Here is an 18,194-nt window from a genome sequence, read left to right as displayed (position 1 = left end):
TCCGCCACCCAGGACAGCAGGACTCTGGATGCCCCGTGTGTGTGGTCCCACCTTTCCACACCCCTTCCCAGTCACTGGGTGTCAGCTGCATCCCTTTCTGCTTCATGATCTTCATCAACTATGAAATAGAGCCGGAGTCCATAGAAAATACTGTGGAAACAAACTGCGATTCCCTTTAACGAAATGTCCAGAGAGGGCAAATGTGTGCAGGCAGAAAGTAGGTTCGTGGTTGCCAGCAGCTGGGGCTCAGAACTGGAAAGAAACTGCATATGGGTCCGAGGTCTCTCTTGAGGATGATGCAAATGGTCTGAAATTAGTTTCTGGTGAAGATTGCATAATTCTGTCAGTTTCTTGATAAGCATTGCCATACCCACTTAAGATGGGTGAATTTAATGGTACTTAAATTATACCTAAATATGCATTAAAATATTGTGGGGAGTAAAGAGGATAGAGGGACTTAGACAGGAAAGGTAGACCCCAACGCTCCTTTCTTTGCCAAAATCAAATGGTCAGATTTGCACTGTAGGAGAGAACCTCAGTGCCCTCTGAAGACAGGGTTGGGAAAAGGACGAAGCCCAACAAGTAAGCATGTCCTCACTTTTACCTTAAGGCTATTCTACACACAGCAGCCAGCACGATATAAAATTTTATTTTAAGTGAGCTCATGTCATTCCTCATCTTAAAACCCTCCCATGACACCTCCTGCCTAGTAAATGCCAGAGTCCAGTTTGTGGTCTCCACAGCTGGCCGGCCAGCATCTGAATTCCTTTTCTAGGCCCCTGGCCTGTCTCCCCTCTCCCTCTCCTCACACTCAGCCCCTGAGCTGTCTTCCTGCAGCTCACACATGCCAGGTTGTGATTCTGCTGTGTGGGAGTCCCTCCTCCCCACACCCACATGACTCTAGGCTCCTTCATCCTCTAAGGCCCCCCTTCTAGGGGGCCCTTTTCCTGGCCTCCTGTCTGTCTGTTAGCATACACTCCTCTGTGCACATTCAGCCTCTCCTTGTTTGTTTATTCTCCTGGGCCATGTGTTACTCTCTCTGTGTTCACTGTCGTCTCCTCCTTCTAGAATGTGAACTCCATGCGGGCAGGGGCTGTGTCTTTCTTGTGCACTATTCCAGAGGCCTAGAATTACTCCGGGGCAGGGAGGAAGGGATCTACAGATAGTTTCTGAAGAAATAAAGGAATGGATGGATGAATATTAACCCATTCTTTCATTCTTTCTGCCTTCCTCCTTCCCTTGAGCCCCATCCTCTCCTCCCAACCTCCACCCCTCCCCTGTCCCTCACAGTTACAAGGGGCTCCCCTTCATTTCTGACGTACTCTTTGGGACTGTGTGATATGATGCTCCCCAGGCATTATTAACCTTGCTTTTAATGCACTGCCAACTTCTCCCAAAATTGAGAAACAGGAAGGAAAGCAAATGAGATTGTAAACCCAGATACATTACGACAGAAAGATGAAGTCCCTTGTAGCCTACTGAAGACAATGCTGTTTGCGTGAGGGAGACAATTCTCTCGTAATAAAATCCAGCAGAGTGAGTCTCCCTGAGGACACAGTTCTGCCCACTTGACTTATGCAAGATTGGATGAGGCTGCTGAGGCTGTTCCAGGTTCAAAGCCGCTGATGAATCCCTGTTCAGTGATTGCAGGGTGTAGGGAGTGCCCCATGGAGGCACGGGGACAGTTGCTCACTCTCTATGAACACTGTGTGTGTGTGTGTGTGTGTGTGTGTGTGTGTGTTAGTTGTGCATGAGTGTTTGTGTTTGGTGAGAGAAAATTTTGATGTCAGTGTGCATGCACCAGGTGATCTGGAAATCTTTAGGTCTGGCCTTGGCCACCCACAGTGGAATTACTCACTCTTAAAATGGACTGAGTGGTTCATCTTCATTTCCTCACCCCTGCTGTTCTGGTATTAATAAGACTCATCCTTCACTTTTGTGCTGTTCTTTGGAGAGCACAGACCTCTTCCATGCACCATTTCTCATTTCATTCTGAGAACCAAAAGCCAATGATCCTCCTTTGCAGATGAGAGATTCCCCCCAAACCTCTGAATGTCCTCCCCAAGGAAAGCAGATCCCATCCTTCTTTCACGGCTGACTGTGAGGCTGATCCACTCCCTTCCCAACTCCTTCAGACATCCATGTCCATTCCGTGTCTTTATTCTCCCTGCACTACAGTTCCTTCCTCCGTCCCCTCCTCCTCAAGCCCACCACCCCGCCTGGTCCCCCTTCCACTGACAAACCTCTTCCCATTGATTTCCTTTCCTTCTGAACCAAAGTCTTCACTTCCCATTGGTTCCTCTGGCATTCCACCCTTACACACTCTTAATGCTGCTCTTCCCGAAATTGTCAATGATCTTTTCATCATCAAGCCCAAAGCCTCTTTAGAGTATTCAGCTTGCTGGAAAGGACGTCTGCATTGTGTGACATGGCCATGAACTCCTTCCTTTTTGAAATTCTCATTTCTTCGTTTTTTGTGTGTTTTTTTTTGCCAACTAACCTTTCTGTGACCTTTGCTGGCCTTTACAAACCCATTGAATGGTTGCATTCCTTCCTTTTCTGTCTTCACATAACCTGGGTGGTGTCAGCTTTTCTGTCACGTCCAGCTTCTCTTGTACATAGATGACTGTGACATTTTTCTCCCTGATTCACCCTCCCTCTAACTGCACTCTTTGTACACCCTCTAGAAATCGCTGTTGGATGTACAATGACACCTCAAAGTCAACAAGTCTATACAACCTTGAATCTATGCTCAAAACTGCCTTTTCCCCCCCTTTTTGGCCACTATCTTGGTAATGGCAACACCAGAAGGCAGGGATTCCTAATACAGCCTCTCCTTTACTCTTAAGATCTGGTCTTTTCCTCACCCTGTCTCGTCTCCATCTATAAACTTCTCTTGAGTTGCTCACAGTCTTTTTATCCCCCCTACTCTGTCTTATCTTTCTTTGAGGTTATGGCCACAGTCTGGTGTGTTCAGAGGCTTCACACAATGGCTTGACAGATAGAACCACACAGAGAGAGTTGAAGATAAACATGGTTATACTTATATGTGCCCAGGCTCATGACGCTGCGGCTCCTAAATGGTCCCAGTCCCACAGAAGCATAGGGGTTAAGAACACACAGAAAACCTCATTAGCACAGATCCAAGAACGGTGGGCACAGCAGCAGATATATAGGTATACATTTGTCAACAAATTCACAGTTAGATACATAAACCACAAAGACAGAAATGGAGCCACGGACATAGAAACACAGCCATGGACAAATGTTTATTGAGGTCCCTGCCATTGGAAGGCAAAAAGTGAAGAGTTGGGAGAAAAAGGGTGCCCTGGCCCAGCACCCCCATGGTGGGCTCAGAGAGTCCTGTGTACATGCAGGATCCTCTACAATTGATCACTCTACCTCCCCCTCTCCCCTTCCAGAGGCTACTTCCATTCTGAGACTCTGAGCCTCCTTTTTCTATTCTTAGGCTTGTTAGAGCCAGGGGTTGACACAGTTGTGCTTGCTGCCAAGCTTCCGGGATGCTGTGAACGTCAGAGTGCTTTTCATTATGCCAGATACATTTACACAGATGTTGTCGTAATGCACTAAAACCTATATTTGCTCTGTTATAGAGATGAATCATCAATTCCTTACATTTACACAGGATTTTAAATCTTTTCAAAGTGTTTCTCTGGACATTCTCTCATCTGAGCCTTAGGATGCTATTTATTGTAAATGAATTTTATATATTGCACGTATTTTACATAATTCCTCTTCTTTTCCCACCCCCTAATAAACCAACAGAATCTTCATAGCTGTTAGATGTCAGTGTTTTATGAATGTAATCCACTCTGTTTTTAATTGTCTGTTCCACACTCTCTATGCCCTTTTTGGCTTGGATGGGTTGGGTTATATACATATTTTTGGGTTAGTTGAGTCATTGTTATTAATGCTTTAACCCTTCCTACTCTTTCTTCCCACCATCATTTACACTCTAGTTTTCTGTCTTTGCTTGAATATTTGAACTCATTCATTGAGATTTTGAATATTATTTTTCAATGTTCAATATAGTTTATATAAAATAGTAAAATAGATGGTGTCCAATATGGCATTCTATATTTTCCTATATGTTTTATTTTTATATATCTTCTCTGCTAGCTAGGTGAGTTGGAGCAATTAGCATAACCACTCTGTATTTGATATTCTTCATTGGTTTAGGAGGGCTAAGATTTCCTTGGGAAGTTTATGGCAAATATTAGAGCGGTCACATGTAAAGTGCCTGGCCCATTACCTGATATACGCTTAATACGTTGTGACTATTATAGGAGTGTGTGGTGGTGACTATGGCAGTAGTCAAATTATGATAATGTGGTTAGAACATGGTCTTCACAACTGTCTTATGGGAAAATGCTTAGGAGTATCTCCCTCTCATGGACCCAAGTTTAACCTTGTCATGTGGTTGAACATTCAGGCCGTTTGCCATTTTTGCCCTTTATAAGTAATGTCTTACTAAACATCCTCTTGCATACAGTTTTATTCTTCTTTTCAATTTAACATTTGTATGTATTCCTGGGAGTGAAATTCCAGAGTGAAGGGATATGTGCATTTGTAAGGTTCTCAATAGATAAATAGTGCCAGATTGAGCTTTGCACAAGCTCCCACCAGAGTACCATCAGTTTACACTTCCAGAAATTCAAGAGAAAGATTATTTATAGAAATTCCCATAGCCTTAGCTGATCTTGTTTTCTGTTTGACTTTTCTCATACAGATTTTTCTTTAAAACTATAATATATGTGTGAATATATGTACATGTAGGTATATGTGTATACATATATGTTTGTATATATGTTATATATGTGTATACATACACATACTTTTATGGGGCATGTGTCAGTGATGATAGTTAAGTATAAGTTGCCACATGATTTTGATAGAAACTGGTTGCTCAAAGTTTGAGATGCTTACTTGTGATGATACATAAGATAATTTTAGCTAGCATGTGGCACTAAATGAGATTGGTTTATATATTGACAGTGATATTCTATTTTCAGTTCCTTTTCAGTCTTCTGATCAGATCAAGGAGAAAGTCTAAGTTTGGCGCCAACAACTCTTTAATACCCTCTAGCACTTCCTCATCTCCCTTTTAAAAAGAGGGGCTTTTTTTCCCCTGGACTTTCTAACTCAAATTTAATAACATCATTTGGTCTCCAGTATGTTTATTTTTATGTTTTCCTATATTTTATAGAAATCAATACTGGTACTTTATTTAAAATCTTGATAAAAAGGGGTTTTTGCACACATTTGGTTAATTAAAAAGGTGAGTTACAGATGGGGCAGACATCCTGACAATGGTGTTCCAGTGATTAAAGTTTGGGACATACTGCATGGGAGTGCATCACCACAAGTCCTCCCATGAGTAATAACAGCAACAAGTGGTCCTTGAAAACACATTGACTCCAAGTGTCCATAATGCTTGACAGTTGGGAACTTTGTGATTGCTCCTTCTTCCCTGTTCATTTGGGAGTGTAAGGACCTTGCAGGTGGCCCTGAGGAGAGTCACTTTAATATCCAGTGAGTCCTGTGGGTTCATGACCAGCTGAGTAATCTCCTCACTCGGCAGGTAAAGAGCAGAATGGGAATGCTCGGTACTAAGAGATGTATAAATCAAGACTGGCACTGTGAATAGAATGATTCAGAAAATGGGATTAAATAGCTTAATGATAGTCATTGTGAATCACAATGTCAGGTTTAGTAGAATTCTAAGGATGTACTTGCTAACACTAATGAGGTTTGATGGAATAAAATTAACAGTGTCCAAACAGCTGCCTGCCTTCACAACAAAGGAGCCATATCTCAGCAGGCTGATACATCCTCTCCCTGGGGTCAATTGATTTTACTTTTTATCTTTTAGGATATATTTAAATTTGCAAGAACGTCTCCTGTCCCAAGACAAAAGAGGTCCATTGTGGTATCTCCCATTTTAATTCCAGAGAATCAGAGACAACCTTTCCCAAGAGATGTTGGCAAGGTAAGTCAGACAAAAGACAAATGACAAAAGCACGTTTTTATTAAGAGATGAGCATACATGAGACAAACCGATGTCTTGGTGACGAGCTGAAATTGGCCTTAATTCCTCTATTATAAAAAGGCAAACTGTTTTTGCCAAAAAAAAAAAAAAAAATTGTCAAAAGATTAGTGTTTGCAAAAAAAAAACCAGTAGTAACAGCTTTGAATGTCATGATCTGATCTGTGTGGTACATAATGATGTTGAAGTTGTGTCAGAAGCATATCATTGGCTAAGCAACAAACTAGTTGCTTCTATAGATAATCTCAAGGCAGCCATTCAGGTAAGTTCCATTACTGTATCAGAATGATGATATGTGGTCTTTTAATTTAGATCCTAGTTTTCAAATGTGTTGTTCCAGGAGCAGCACTGGGTCAGCTTTCTAAAAACTAAGATCAAAGGAAACAGATCAAAGAAACTAAATCATACTAATCAGATCCAGAACACACTGTTGCAAAAATCAAAACCACAACTTTCCCAAGAGGAAACAGTTGCTGTAAAATCGACAGAAATACTGGTGCTGCCTGGTCAACACATTCTTCCCCCACAGAAGCATCATCATGGAGAATCAAATTTTAACCATTTTGTATATTTTTTGGTGAACTTGAAATTTGAACAGTAGTGCTTAGTTGAATGAATCATCTCAGTGACTCAGAGACTGTGGCTATTGGACTATTTATTCATTCATTAAATAAGTAAGGAGCACCTTTATTGCTGGACACCAAGATTGGGGATTGGTAAGCATAGGTTTGAGCAAGCATTACAGTCCCTTTGTGATGGAGCATGTATTCCAGTGAGGAGACAGACAGTTTAATGAGTCAATATATAAGCATGAAGATTTCAGAGGAGAACAGGTGCTGTGAAAGCAGAAGTGGGGTGATATGAAAAAGCAAATGGCAAGATCAGGGAGTAGAAGGAGGAAGGAACCTTTACACAGACTCTGCACTGGTAAAGTCTGGTTGGAGTTACTGACATGTGAGTGCAAATTGGAAGAATAGAAAGGAACAGCCAAGGGAAGATCTTGGTAAACTGCATTCTTGGCAGAGAGCTCTGCATGTGAAAAGGCCTGGAGATGGGAAAGAATGGGGTATATTTTATGAGCAAATGCCTAGTTGGCTACAATGCAATGAGCAAAGAAGAGAGTGGTAAGAATTGAAGTCCTGGAGGCCAAGGTGAGAGGTAGAGATTTCATCATGCATGCAGCAAGAAACACTGAAAGTCTTCGTGTGTGTGTGTGTGTGTGTGTGTGTGTATGTGTGTATTTTAAAAGAACCTTCTGGCTCCCCTGTAGGAAATGATTTGTTAGGGGCCGAATTGTGTGGTAGGAAAGAGTGCATACATAGAGATGAGCTAAGAAGAGGGTTTTATGGTGACCTGGAGGAGATGTGAGGGTAATTTAGACTACTAGAAATCTACTTTTATTAGAAACTAGAGGCCTGGTGCATGAATTCGTGCAAGGGTGGGGTCCCTTGGCCTGGCCGGTGATCAGAGCCAATTGGGGCCTTCTCACCCGGTGTCTCCCCCAGTCTCGATCCGGCCAGCCAGCTGTGGGGAGGGACTGAGGGAGGTTGGCTGGCACAGGAGGTTGGCTGTGGGAGCACACTGACCACTAAGGGGCAGCTCCTGTGTTGAGCATCTGCCCCCTGGTGGTCAGTGTGTGTCATAGCTACCGGCCACTCATCTGGTCGTAAAGGTCACTTAGGCTTTTATATATAGAGAGATTTTATATATATATATAGATTAGAAGCATTGATTATCCAGTGTCCTCCTAATCACCATATTTATAATTAATCTACCACTGTGCTAGGTGTCTTTTGTTTTTTAAGAAAACTTTTCCAGGCATACAGGATATGATGTAAAGGGAAGCCAAGCAGCTCTGAGTGGACAGGGTGGGGCTGATGAGCCCTGCCCCTTTGGTCAGCCCTAATTACTATGATGGCTTGTGTAATTTTCCCTGAAGCCAAGAATGGCAATTTCTAAGGGACCAGAGTCCTCAAGTCTGCAAGGCTATGCCCCTAAACAATTTCAAAGACACAAGTTGTGTTCTTGTTCTTTAAGCCTGGTGGGCACCAGAATCGCCTGGTGCAGTTAAAATACAGATGCCAGTCTCTGCCCTCAGAAATTGATTCTGTTGGCTAAGGGCTGAGGACCAAGCATCAGTATGTTTAAAAGATCTCATGTAATGCTGATGTACAGCCAAGGCTGAGAACCACTGATCTAAACTGGTCCTATTTCAGGTATGAAACAGCAGCATCCACATCACCTGGTCACTTACTAGAAATGCATGTGCTTGGGTCCCACCTCAGAACCACTGAGCCAGAAACTATTGGAATGAGGCCAGGAATCTTTTTGTGCATGCCTTTCAGGTGATTCTGCTGCACTCTCAAGTTTATGGAGGTCTGATCTAAAATATGTTCTCTCCTGTCTATCATATATATATAAAATACTTTCAGTATGGGAGTTTCAGTCTTATTAATTAAGTTAAAACAAGGGTGATCATACATCTCAGTTGCTTGGAAAATTGGTTGTTCTGGCATAATTGTTTTTTAAAAACAGAATATGGTTATATTTAATGCACAAGTTTGATACAACCAAAAAATAAAACACCAGAGTAAAATAGTAACAAAAAACATGGTATTTCATTTGCAATGCATGAGAAATGATTAACATCTTTAGTCATAAACAAGCTCTTAAAATCCAGTGACACTATAATAATGGCATAATTATTATTAGCACACCTTTTCTCTTAAACATGTCTAGCTATGGTCATTAAGTTGTGATCATTCTAAAGTTTCCCACACATTCATCCCCCTGACTGTATTTGGATAATTTTTATAAGCCTCTTTCCTTGAGATACATAATGGGTCAATAAGTGTACAGCTAACTAGAGACATTCTTCTGCATTGTTCCTGCAAATTTGTTTCCAAGCTGAGGATTCATCTCTCCTTAGCGCTTTATGTACTGCCCACATGGGCTCTTAACCTGGATTCTCTACAAAGCAACTGTTTTTCTAAATGTGATAGTCTACTAACATTGTAATATGTGAAAGCCTCCCAAAACTCCAGATGGTTTTTACAGAATAACTGCACTGCTTTCCAAAAGCTGCTCTTTTTCCCATGCTCTTTATGCCTTTGAAGGAACATATTTTTCTTGTTGTGCTTTCTTGCTTTTATTCATTCATCTTATTCTTTTCTTTATATCTTTCATCATCATCAACTCTATAAGTAGCTGACAAGCATTGCTCTGCAGAGCTACGAGAGCTTATAGGTGTCTTCACCTATCAGCTCTACGAGTGCTGGGGGGTGGGGAGAAGGGAAAGGAAACCAAAGAGGCATATCATCCCCGTCCACCTGAACCGCCTGAGCCAGGGCAGCTCCAAATCAGACTTCAGTATAGAATGCCATTTGAAGAGATTCTGTGGTTATTAAACAATAAAGACACTTGTCTTACTTTGAGTTTCTCGAGACAAGAATTCAAATGCATGCAGTTTATTTAGAATGTAAAGAGAATACTGGTAAGGGAGTAATGAAGAGAGACAGGGAAGGGAAGCAGCCACTTGGGAGACCTGTTTATCAAGAAAGCCAACACTGTGAGCGACTGGATTGCAATCCCAGGGGGAAACACTAGGGAATGGTAGGAAGCACACTGTCAGAGTTATCCATTCCACAGGGAAGGGAGCTGGGATATTTATATGCCAACCCCGACAGTGTTTGGTTGAGGGCCAGTCCTAGAACTGTAAATTTTCACCGTGTTCACTCTGCCCTGTGCTCTGTGCATGGGCACAACAGGCTTCCGAGGCCTGGGGTGGGCCTGCAGGCCATGAGCCATATGGCAACTAGACGTCCGGGCTGTGCATTGATAAGGTGAGGTCCAGGGAGCAGGAGAGGGCACTTCTGCTCTATCACTAAACTCAGTACAAATACTTTTTCTTTGCAGGCTAGGTTTTCTCTCGGCCTTATCCTCTGTTCCCACCTCATTTCCTGAACTACCTTTGTTGTGTCTCATGCCTTTGAAGCCAACTGTACTTGCCTCTCTCCATTAATAAGTACTTGCTGTGTCCCAGGAGGGAAAATCTCTAAAATTCAATCAGTTCGTGTCAACAAGCATACATTCAGCACCTGCTACTTACAAGGCACTGTGCTAGAGGCTGGGCATTTAATGACAAAGGAAAACTGACAGCTTCCTTGATTTCATAAGATTACAGAGTACGGAAAATAATCCAAATTCATTATTTGTCCAGTACTAAAATCGTAAGCATTTTTCAACTATTATGTTGAATACTCATAATAGCAGCTGCATGGGGATAATCTTCCAATGTGCCAAATAGAGTAATGAGACTCAGAGGGATGAAGTAACCTGTCTGAAGTCACACGGTCCCTACACAGCAGAGACAAGCTCTGTGACAGCACTTTGAGATTTCAGTCTGTGTCCTCAGCCAACATGCTCAGGGCTGCTGAGTGCAAACTGAGAATTCTCCTATGCAATGAAATATCCTGACTGGCAATTGTTCTCTTTAAAACAGCATTAAAATTAAGTTTAATTCTTTCAAACACACCAAAAAATAATGTGGATGGAAGGATGATGGGTCAGTGGACTCATGTATGATGAAACAAGTATAGTAAATTGTTAATAGTAGAATCTAGGTGGTGGCAGAATGTGGAACACTGTAAACTTCTTTCTACTTTCCTATGTGCTTAGGAATTTTATAATACAATGCTGGAAAAATTAAGTTTAGCTAAACATCAGATTATCATAAACAACACAAGAGTTGTCATGCTGGCACAAAAATGCTTTTTTTGTTTTGTACTTCAATAGGATGAATGGAAACTAAGTATCTCTCTTTTTTGTGTGTGTGTGTCTGTCATATTTTATCGCAACCTGAATTCCTTTAAAGCAAGGAGGCCCTTTGCTAAAGGGTAAAGACATCAAAAGCAAGGTGCTGCAGAGAATTAGCCCTCTGCAGGGGGTTCCCAGTTAAGGGTTGTGCCACCTAGAATTGTATATTCACAGAAAGCCTATGCAGACAGCTCTAGGGATTTGACACAGTCTTTACTGATGCATAATTCATCTACCTGACAAATAAATTGGTTGGTAAGTAGCTAAATTACTAGAATTTGGGGGCTACTTTTCCATCATCTCTCTGAGTGTTTCTAAAAAGAGGGTAAAACACCAGTTGTGAACATATTTCCTCAAACGTGATTTTCTTCCCGTTTTTGAATTCCAGACAGCAGGGAGGATCTGGGAGTGTGTAGTTCCCAGCACATGCTTTTTTATTCCCCCTTCAAAGTGTGACTATTTCAAAATTTGGGCCATAAATAATTTCTCAGTTTTACCAACTTTCACTGATAAATATTTGATTGCATCTTTAGAGAATTTTGAGTTCTTGGACCTGATTGATTAAGAGCAGGGGACTTTAAATCTGTGAGGAAGCAAGAAGGTCTTGGGAGACGTATTTTATTCTGTTTTATATTAAGTTTGAAAGACAAGTCATTTATGAAATGCTTATTAGAGATTCTACTTTCATCACAAACCCTTTTCATCAAAACCAATGAAAGTACATTTTACTGAAAATCCTTTTTTTATATCCCCTATAAATTGGTAGAATGGGCCTTTAGAAAGAGATCTTTAACCCAGGATGGGAGAAATATGTAATTGGCCCATGTGCTCTTTGTAAAGAATCAACATAGATCATTAGACCAAGTCATAAAAACCACTCAACCAGGACGTGGCTTTGACTGTGTCATGAATGTCAGTCATACCTGAGGATGATCTACGGCAGTTGCTAAATATTCCTCAGAGTTCTGGATAGATGCTTATTAGAGGTCTCCCCCATCCAAGTACTGTGTATCTCTCATTTATGCCCACTTATGCAAATAGGTGCTAAGGAGTCCAATGGTAGTAGAATTAAACTTGTTTTACTCTACATACTAGTCATTTGCATCACTTTGAGAACCCCTAGGTGCCAGGCTGCATCCCAGAAGCTGGACCAGAAACCTGGCACTGATCCCCAGCACTGCGCCATGTCACCCTCCTACAGAAATGCAGGCGAGCATCCCTTGTTCCATCCTCTTGCCTGATCTATTTCATGGAACCACCATCATCCCTCTACCTCTTTTAAAATCCATTGCTTCACAGCTCTTATCCAAATCTGACTAAATGCCTCTTCTCTTCTCAGAAATGTACATCTGTTGAATTTCCCCCTTTTAAAACATCAAGCAATTTTATTCAATAGCTAAAACTTACCATTGGCTACTGTAGGGAAGAGAAATTTGAATATAGGGCATCTACAATGTCCAGAAGCTCAGTGCTCCAAAATCCATAGTGAGGTGAATAGCAGAACTTACTTCTACAGGTTTTGGACTCTTCCCTCAGCAACCCCAGGTTTTGGACTCTTCCCTCCTCACTATCCAGGGATGCCCTGTTTACAGTCGGAGGCTGCACTGTCCAGAAGGACATGTGCACCATTGCAGAGTTCTGTCTACACTCCCAACATGGTGGCCACTAACTGCATGTGATTGCTGAGCATTCGAAATGTGGCCAGTGCAATTGAGAAACTGGATTTTAAAGTTTAATTTAAATTTAAGCTTAAAAATTACTATTTGACCCAATTATTGGAACAACTTGGCACATGAATCTACCTTTTCAACTGTAAATTTTAATCTAAATACAGATTAAATATTTTTGCTGAAAATATAGCATCGAAATTGAGGTGCAAGTGTGATTAATATACACTCAGGATGTCAAAGACTAGTAAACACACACAAATATAGAAAATATCTCATTAATAGTTCATATATTGATGTCATGTTGAAATAAAAATAATGTGTGCAAAACCCCCACATGTCATGTAGTTTGATAGTTTATATGAAATAACATATACTTTGTATATATTAGTGTGATTAAAATTAATCTCATGTTTCTTTTTCTTTTTTAATGTGGCTATCAGAAAATTAAAAATTATATGGTTTCCATTATATTTCTATTGGGCAATGCTGAACTTTTTTTTTATAGTCTCCACTATGGAATTTTTGTTTGATCTTCTTTATACATGTTTATATTTCTTTGATGACATGACACATTTTGAGCAGTAACTTAATTTCTTTTATATTTTTCTTACCCTTCCATTAACTATAATTCATCAAGTGTAGTGATTCAGTACAGTGCATAACACACAGTAGGGATCAAGTATTCTTTGACTTGAATTCTAGCCAGGTCTATGGCTGGTTGGATAAGACATTCACTGGTTACTGATTAATTAAAGTGACCATAGCCTGGTTTGTTGTTGAAATGAAATTAACAGACCATTATATGATCAGTCTGGATATTTCCTATAAATTTTAATTTTCCACAATGGTAGTGGGGCTACCAGATAAATTGCTTGGCAGTCAACCATTATGTCAGGTCATAGAAGCATCCTTAGCAGATTATGATAAATTTTATGTTGATAGATTTTGTTTGTGCGTATGTGTGTGTGTGTGGAGAGAGAGAGAGAGAGAGAGAGAGAGAGAGAGAGAGATGGAGGGAGAGAGAGAAAGCAAGCTCCTATATTTCAGGATTTACTCATATATACAATGGTATTTAAATCCACTTAAATTTTAAAAATCAAAACTTTTATCTTTATTCACAACTAAACAGAAGTAATTCTAACTTATTTTTACTAAGTCTAATAAAAGCTTATATTCATCATTAGCAACTCATCCACTTTTTTCACAAAGTTTAATAAGGATAAAACATAATTGAGTTGTTTTGGTTCTTTACCAAATACATATATTTGCAAAAATGACCTCCATTATATACATCTAGCAAATAAAGGCATCTGAGCCTATGTAGGAAGCAATATTTTTAGCCCTGAGTTTATCAGCCTTGCAGTTCTCAATTTGGAAGTTTCCTAAGGCTTTATTACTAAATTTATATTTAATTATTTGTGAACATTAAAGGATCTGGCATTGCAGCTTGAATTAGCACTCTAGAAGTAGGAGAGTTGAAGAATTTTCAAATTCAACTAAACCTTCCACATCTAATGAGTGTCAGGATCTTAGCCAAACATGGCTATTCTTGTTGTTCTGTTCAGTTCTTACAGCAGCTCTATAAAGTACTCCACGATTTCTCAGATTGGGAAGCTGAAATTGAGAGAAATTAAGTAACTTGCCCAAGAGAGTGGCAATGCTGACATGAAACCTAGGACTCTTCACTTCCAAACCAATGATCTCTTCACAATAACATATATAAATGTTAGTGTCCATGGGTCGTTGCTGTTTGCATAGTGTGCTCACTTGAATTGTCATTTAACTAGTGCACACATTTTCAGAAACCAATACTATATTCTCATTGTACTATTGAGAAAACTGAGGCTAGAGCACCATGCAAGATGGTCTACTTGTGATACCAATTGAGTTGTGTAAGTTGAGTTCCTTGTGCCATACACCAGGGCTCCAAGTTGGTTTCAAAATAGCACATGGCATGAATTAAGGAATAGGCTTTATTGTGGGGGGTACATATAAGCCAGGGGTCAGCTAAAAATGAGAAGTGCTGCTCCCCATTCCCCATCACGCTTGGGCAGACAGCAGAAGACATCACACAGGTTTGCCAGGAGAGGCACTCTGCTCCCTTGGTTCTTCCTTCTTAGTGGCCGGCTCAAGTACAACCTTGTCAGTGGGTGGACAGCCAAATTCTGGAGTGTCTTGCAGCCTCAGTGCTGGTACCCAAATTAGCAGGAGTAGTCTGAGATTCTAGATCAGTGATGACGAACCTATGACACACGTGTCAGAGGTGATATGCGAACTCATTTTTTTGGTTGATTTTTCTTTGTTAAATGGCATTTAAATATATAAAATAAATATCAAAAATATAAGTCTTTGTTTTACTATGGTTGCAAATATCAAAAAATTTCTACATGTGACAAGGCACCAGAGTTAAGTTAGGGTTTTTCAAAATGCTGGCACGCCGAGCTCAAAAGGTTCGCCATCACTGTTCTAGATGCTTAAAGCAATGCCTTGGGCAAGAGTATGCTGGGAAACTGGCTCTTAGGGGTGAGGAGAGCCATGATTTGTGGTGCTTACCACATTCTTTGGTATAAATACTCCCACAGTAGCTAATGTTACGCTACTGGTTTGAATAATTAATGAATATTTAACAATTGGCAGTAGGACCTGGCTCCAGCACACCTCTGACCTTGGGGCCCATGGGATACGATGCTGTATGGGGTCAGGGATGCACTGACTCCCCGGGGAGCTATGCTTGAGTGGAACCTCCAGCATGGAGAAGTGGCTGACCACCCACCCATTCCCCGCAGGTTTTAGCTAGTTTCGTGTCCAGGCTGAGCCCTAGGGGTCATTTTTTATAACTCTGCCCCTTGCATCACATTAAGTAACTGGTCACACGGCCAAGAGCAAACTAGAAGCAGACCTTGCCCCTTTGCTCTTTCAGCTCTGCCACACCTGTTTTGAGTGGCTCTCTGGAGACTGTCCTTGCCTTTCCCAACCCCCATCTTTCCCAGGGGTCTCTCTCCCCCAAACCCCCAAGAGCCAAGGGCCCTTCTTTTGCTGTGACTTGTTTCCTGAGCCCATTTCTTCTGTGGCTCAATTCTTCTACCTCTGTGACTTCTTTCCTAGATAAACTTTCTCTTATCATTTGAGTCTTGGCTCTGAATGCTCTTAGCCAGAACTCAAGAACTGAGGTGGATGAACCGAAGTTAACACCTGCTACCATTTTTCCGCCACTTACAAAAGGATGCTTATGGATTGAGACAACTAGCACAGGGAAAATCGTGGGCTGCATGCTAGGAATGTTGGCACACAGGACATGAGTGTGCCTTCACAACTATCATATTCCACATTGGAATGGAAAGAATCATTTTCTGCTTCTTGTCAATTCACCCATTTGTACTACCAACTACTCTATGTCTAATGGGAGGGAAGAAGCACGCGACGGGAGGAATCCTCATGAGGTTAACATTGGTTATGCAATCAAACTAAGTGTCCACTGGATTTCAGCTTAAAGTAGAATCAGGCTAGTTGCCACTGATGCATCACCTCCCAAATTTTGACTAAAATATCAGTGAAGACACAGAAAAAGACAAAAATATACATTATCTCCAGAAACTAAAACATTAAAAGAGCCAATTGCCAGTTCCTGAGAACATTGACTAAATGTAGGACCAAAGGAGCACCACAAAAAAAAAAAAAAATCACTGTTGGTCTAACAATGCTAACTCCCCAGAAACTGAGAAAAACTTTCCCCTGGAAAAATATATGAAAATACTTTATTCCTTCCTGCACTGTCAGTCTGTGAATCAGCATCAGAGTTTGTAATCACCTCTTTATTGTGTGTGTGCCTATGATTATTTTGTAGCAGCCAAAATACTGAACCAGATGCCCCTTTGCACCTCTTTCCATGAGCTTTCAGATGTTAATCCCAGAAAACAAGAGAGGCAGAGGCAGGAGGAGGTGTGCTCTGTTACGCATGGGTTTTCACATGAGCTTGGACTTGAACAGTAGTCTTCCCCTATTGCTGCTGCTGCTGCTGCTGAATAATCAGGGATTTGGCAAGTGGGGAAAGAGGCTAATCTTATTGTGAGCATTAGATATTCCCAACTGGGTGAGTAAAACAGGATGAAAAAGAAATCCCTTGAGCCAGTCTCCCGAGGCTGACAAATTCAGTGCCAATCGTCCCAATTCTACCTGGAAAACAATGAAGGGAGAGATAAAATTCTCTGTGAATTGTGGGAAAATGAGGTTAACCTCACAAACATTTATTTGATGTACACGTTTTCGAATTGAGTCAAGGCTGGGGGTCATGTCTTAGTTTAACAAATAGACCACGTGTTGACAAGCAGAAAAAGGCTTTCTTTACCATACAAGGAAAGCCACTGCCTTGCTTCATCCAACACTTTTTGTGTGTGTCTCTGCTGACAGCCTTGTTCAAAGGGAGCCACAAGGAACAAAAGAAAGCAGAAAAGGCGAGCTTTGGTGTAATTAAGAGGTATCAGTGCTCATTTTTTCTCAGCAAGGAGGCCACAGCTGACTCTCAGTAAGGGAAGTGGGGGTACAGGGCCCAGGGAACTATGGGAAGTGGGTTGGCCCTGTTGTAGTCAGACTTCCAGTCCTGGCTTTGAAGACGATTGAGGCAAAAACTGGATGGAGACAGAAACAAGCCACTTAATAGTTTTCTGAAGAGAAGAAGGAAGGAAGGAAGGAAGAAGGGAAGGAAGGGAGGGAGGGAGAGAGGGAGGAAGGAAGGAAGGAAGGAAAGAAGGAAAGAAGGAAGGAAGCCACCTTTATTTCCTTTTCTAGATTGGAACTAGCCCTGGCTTCCGAACGTATCATAGGAGAGAGACTTCCCTTGGGGCTGGGTCACTGGGAGCAGTGCCTCCTGGCATCTGGAGTGGCCTGTCTCTCTGCAGCAGTAAGCGGGGAGACCTTGGGCACAATGACCCTTTGTTGTAACTTTCAATGTTTCCATCGATGGCTGTTTTATTAGAAATGTTGGTGTTTCTTGTTGCATTGTGTGGTTTGAGTCAGGAGATAAAGGAAGAGCCTCAACTCAGTCCAGTTGTGCAGGCAAACGTTCTAGGCTGAAAAGTTGGGTCTCATTTATCAAGCAAGTACTATGTGCCAGGACATCCAAGCTTGGGGAGGCGAAGTCCAGTAGACAGGTAGATGAGCACTGCGATGGGGAGCTGTGGGAACGTGGAGAAGTTGAGAAGATGAGGAAGTAATTCCCAAGAGGATTCTTGCCTGATTGGCGGGTTTCAGGAGGCAAGGTGAAGGCAGGAGGAGAAGAACGAGAATTCTCCAGACAGCGGGAAGAATATGATCCAATGTCCAGAGGCCAGAGAAAGGATGGCATGTCTGGAGAACTGAGAATAATGGAATATGACTGTGATGCAAGGAGAACTTCTCACAAATAAAATTACAAAATAACCAAGAGCTAGAAGATGAATAACTGTAAAAACTACTTTGGGGAGTTTACACTTTATTATACAAGTGACAGAGGGTTATAAACCAGGGAATGACTTGACCAGATTAGCATTTTAGGAAGATTCTTTTTGCAGTGGCTCATACCTGAAGACTAAGAAAATCAGGAGCAGGGGAGACCCACATGGAAGCTGTCACAACAGTTCAGTTTGCCAATGAAGGGCATATGAGCA

At 41.4% G+C, this 18,194-nt stretch overlaps 1 protein-coding gene across 1 annotated transcript in view; it reads left to right on the top strand.

Annotated features, from left to right (window-relative positions):
- Window positions 1-18,194, top strand: part of CDH13 (cadherin 13) — a 1,029,479-nt gene that overhangs the window by 440,715 nt on the left and 570,570 nt on the right. Inside the window, exon 4 of the mRNA XM_070398947.1 lies at window positions 5,894-6,010. Coding sequence (XP_070255048.1) covers window positions 5,894-6,010 — 117 coding nt within the window. The remainder of the gene's footprint in view (window positions 1-5,893; window positions 6,011-18,194) is intronic.

This window comes from Myotis yumanensis, unplaced genomic scaffold (genome assembly GCF_028538775.1).
Source record: "Myotis yumanensis isolate MYYU_CA2020_CCGP unplaced genomic scaffold, mMyoYum1.0.hap1 SCAF_18, whole genome shotgun sequence".
Classification (NCBI taxonomy): Eukaryota; Metazoa; Chordata; class Mammalia; order Chiroptera; family Vespertilionidae; genus Myotis; species Myotis yumanensis.
This window is presented reverse-complemented; position numbering and strand designations above follow the sequence as displayed.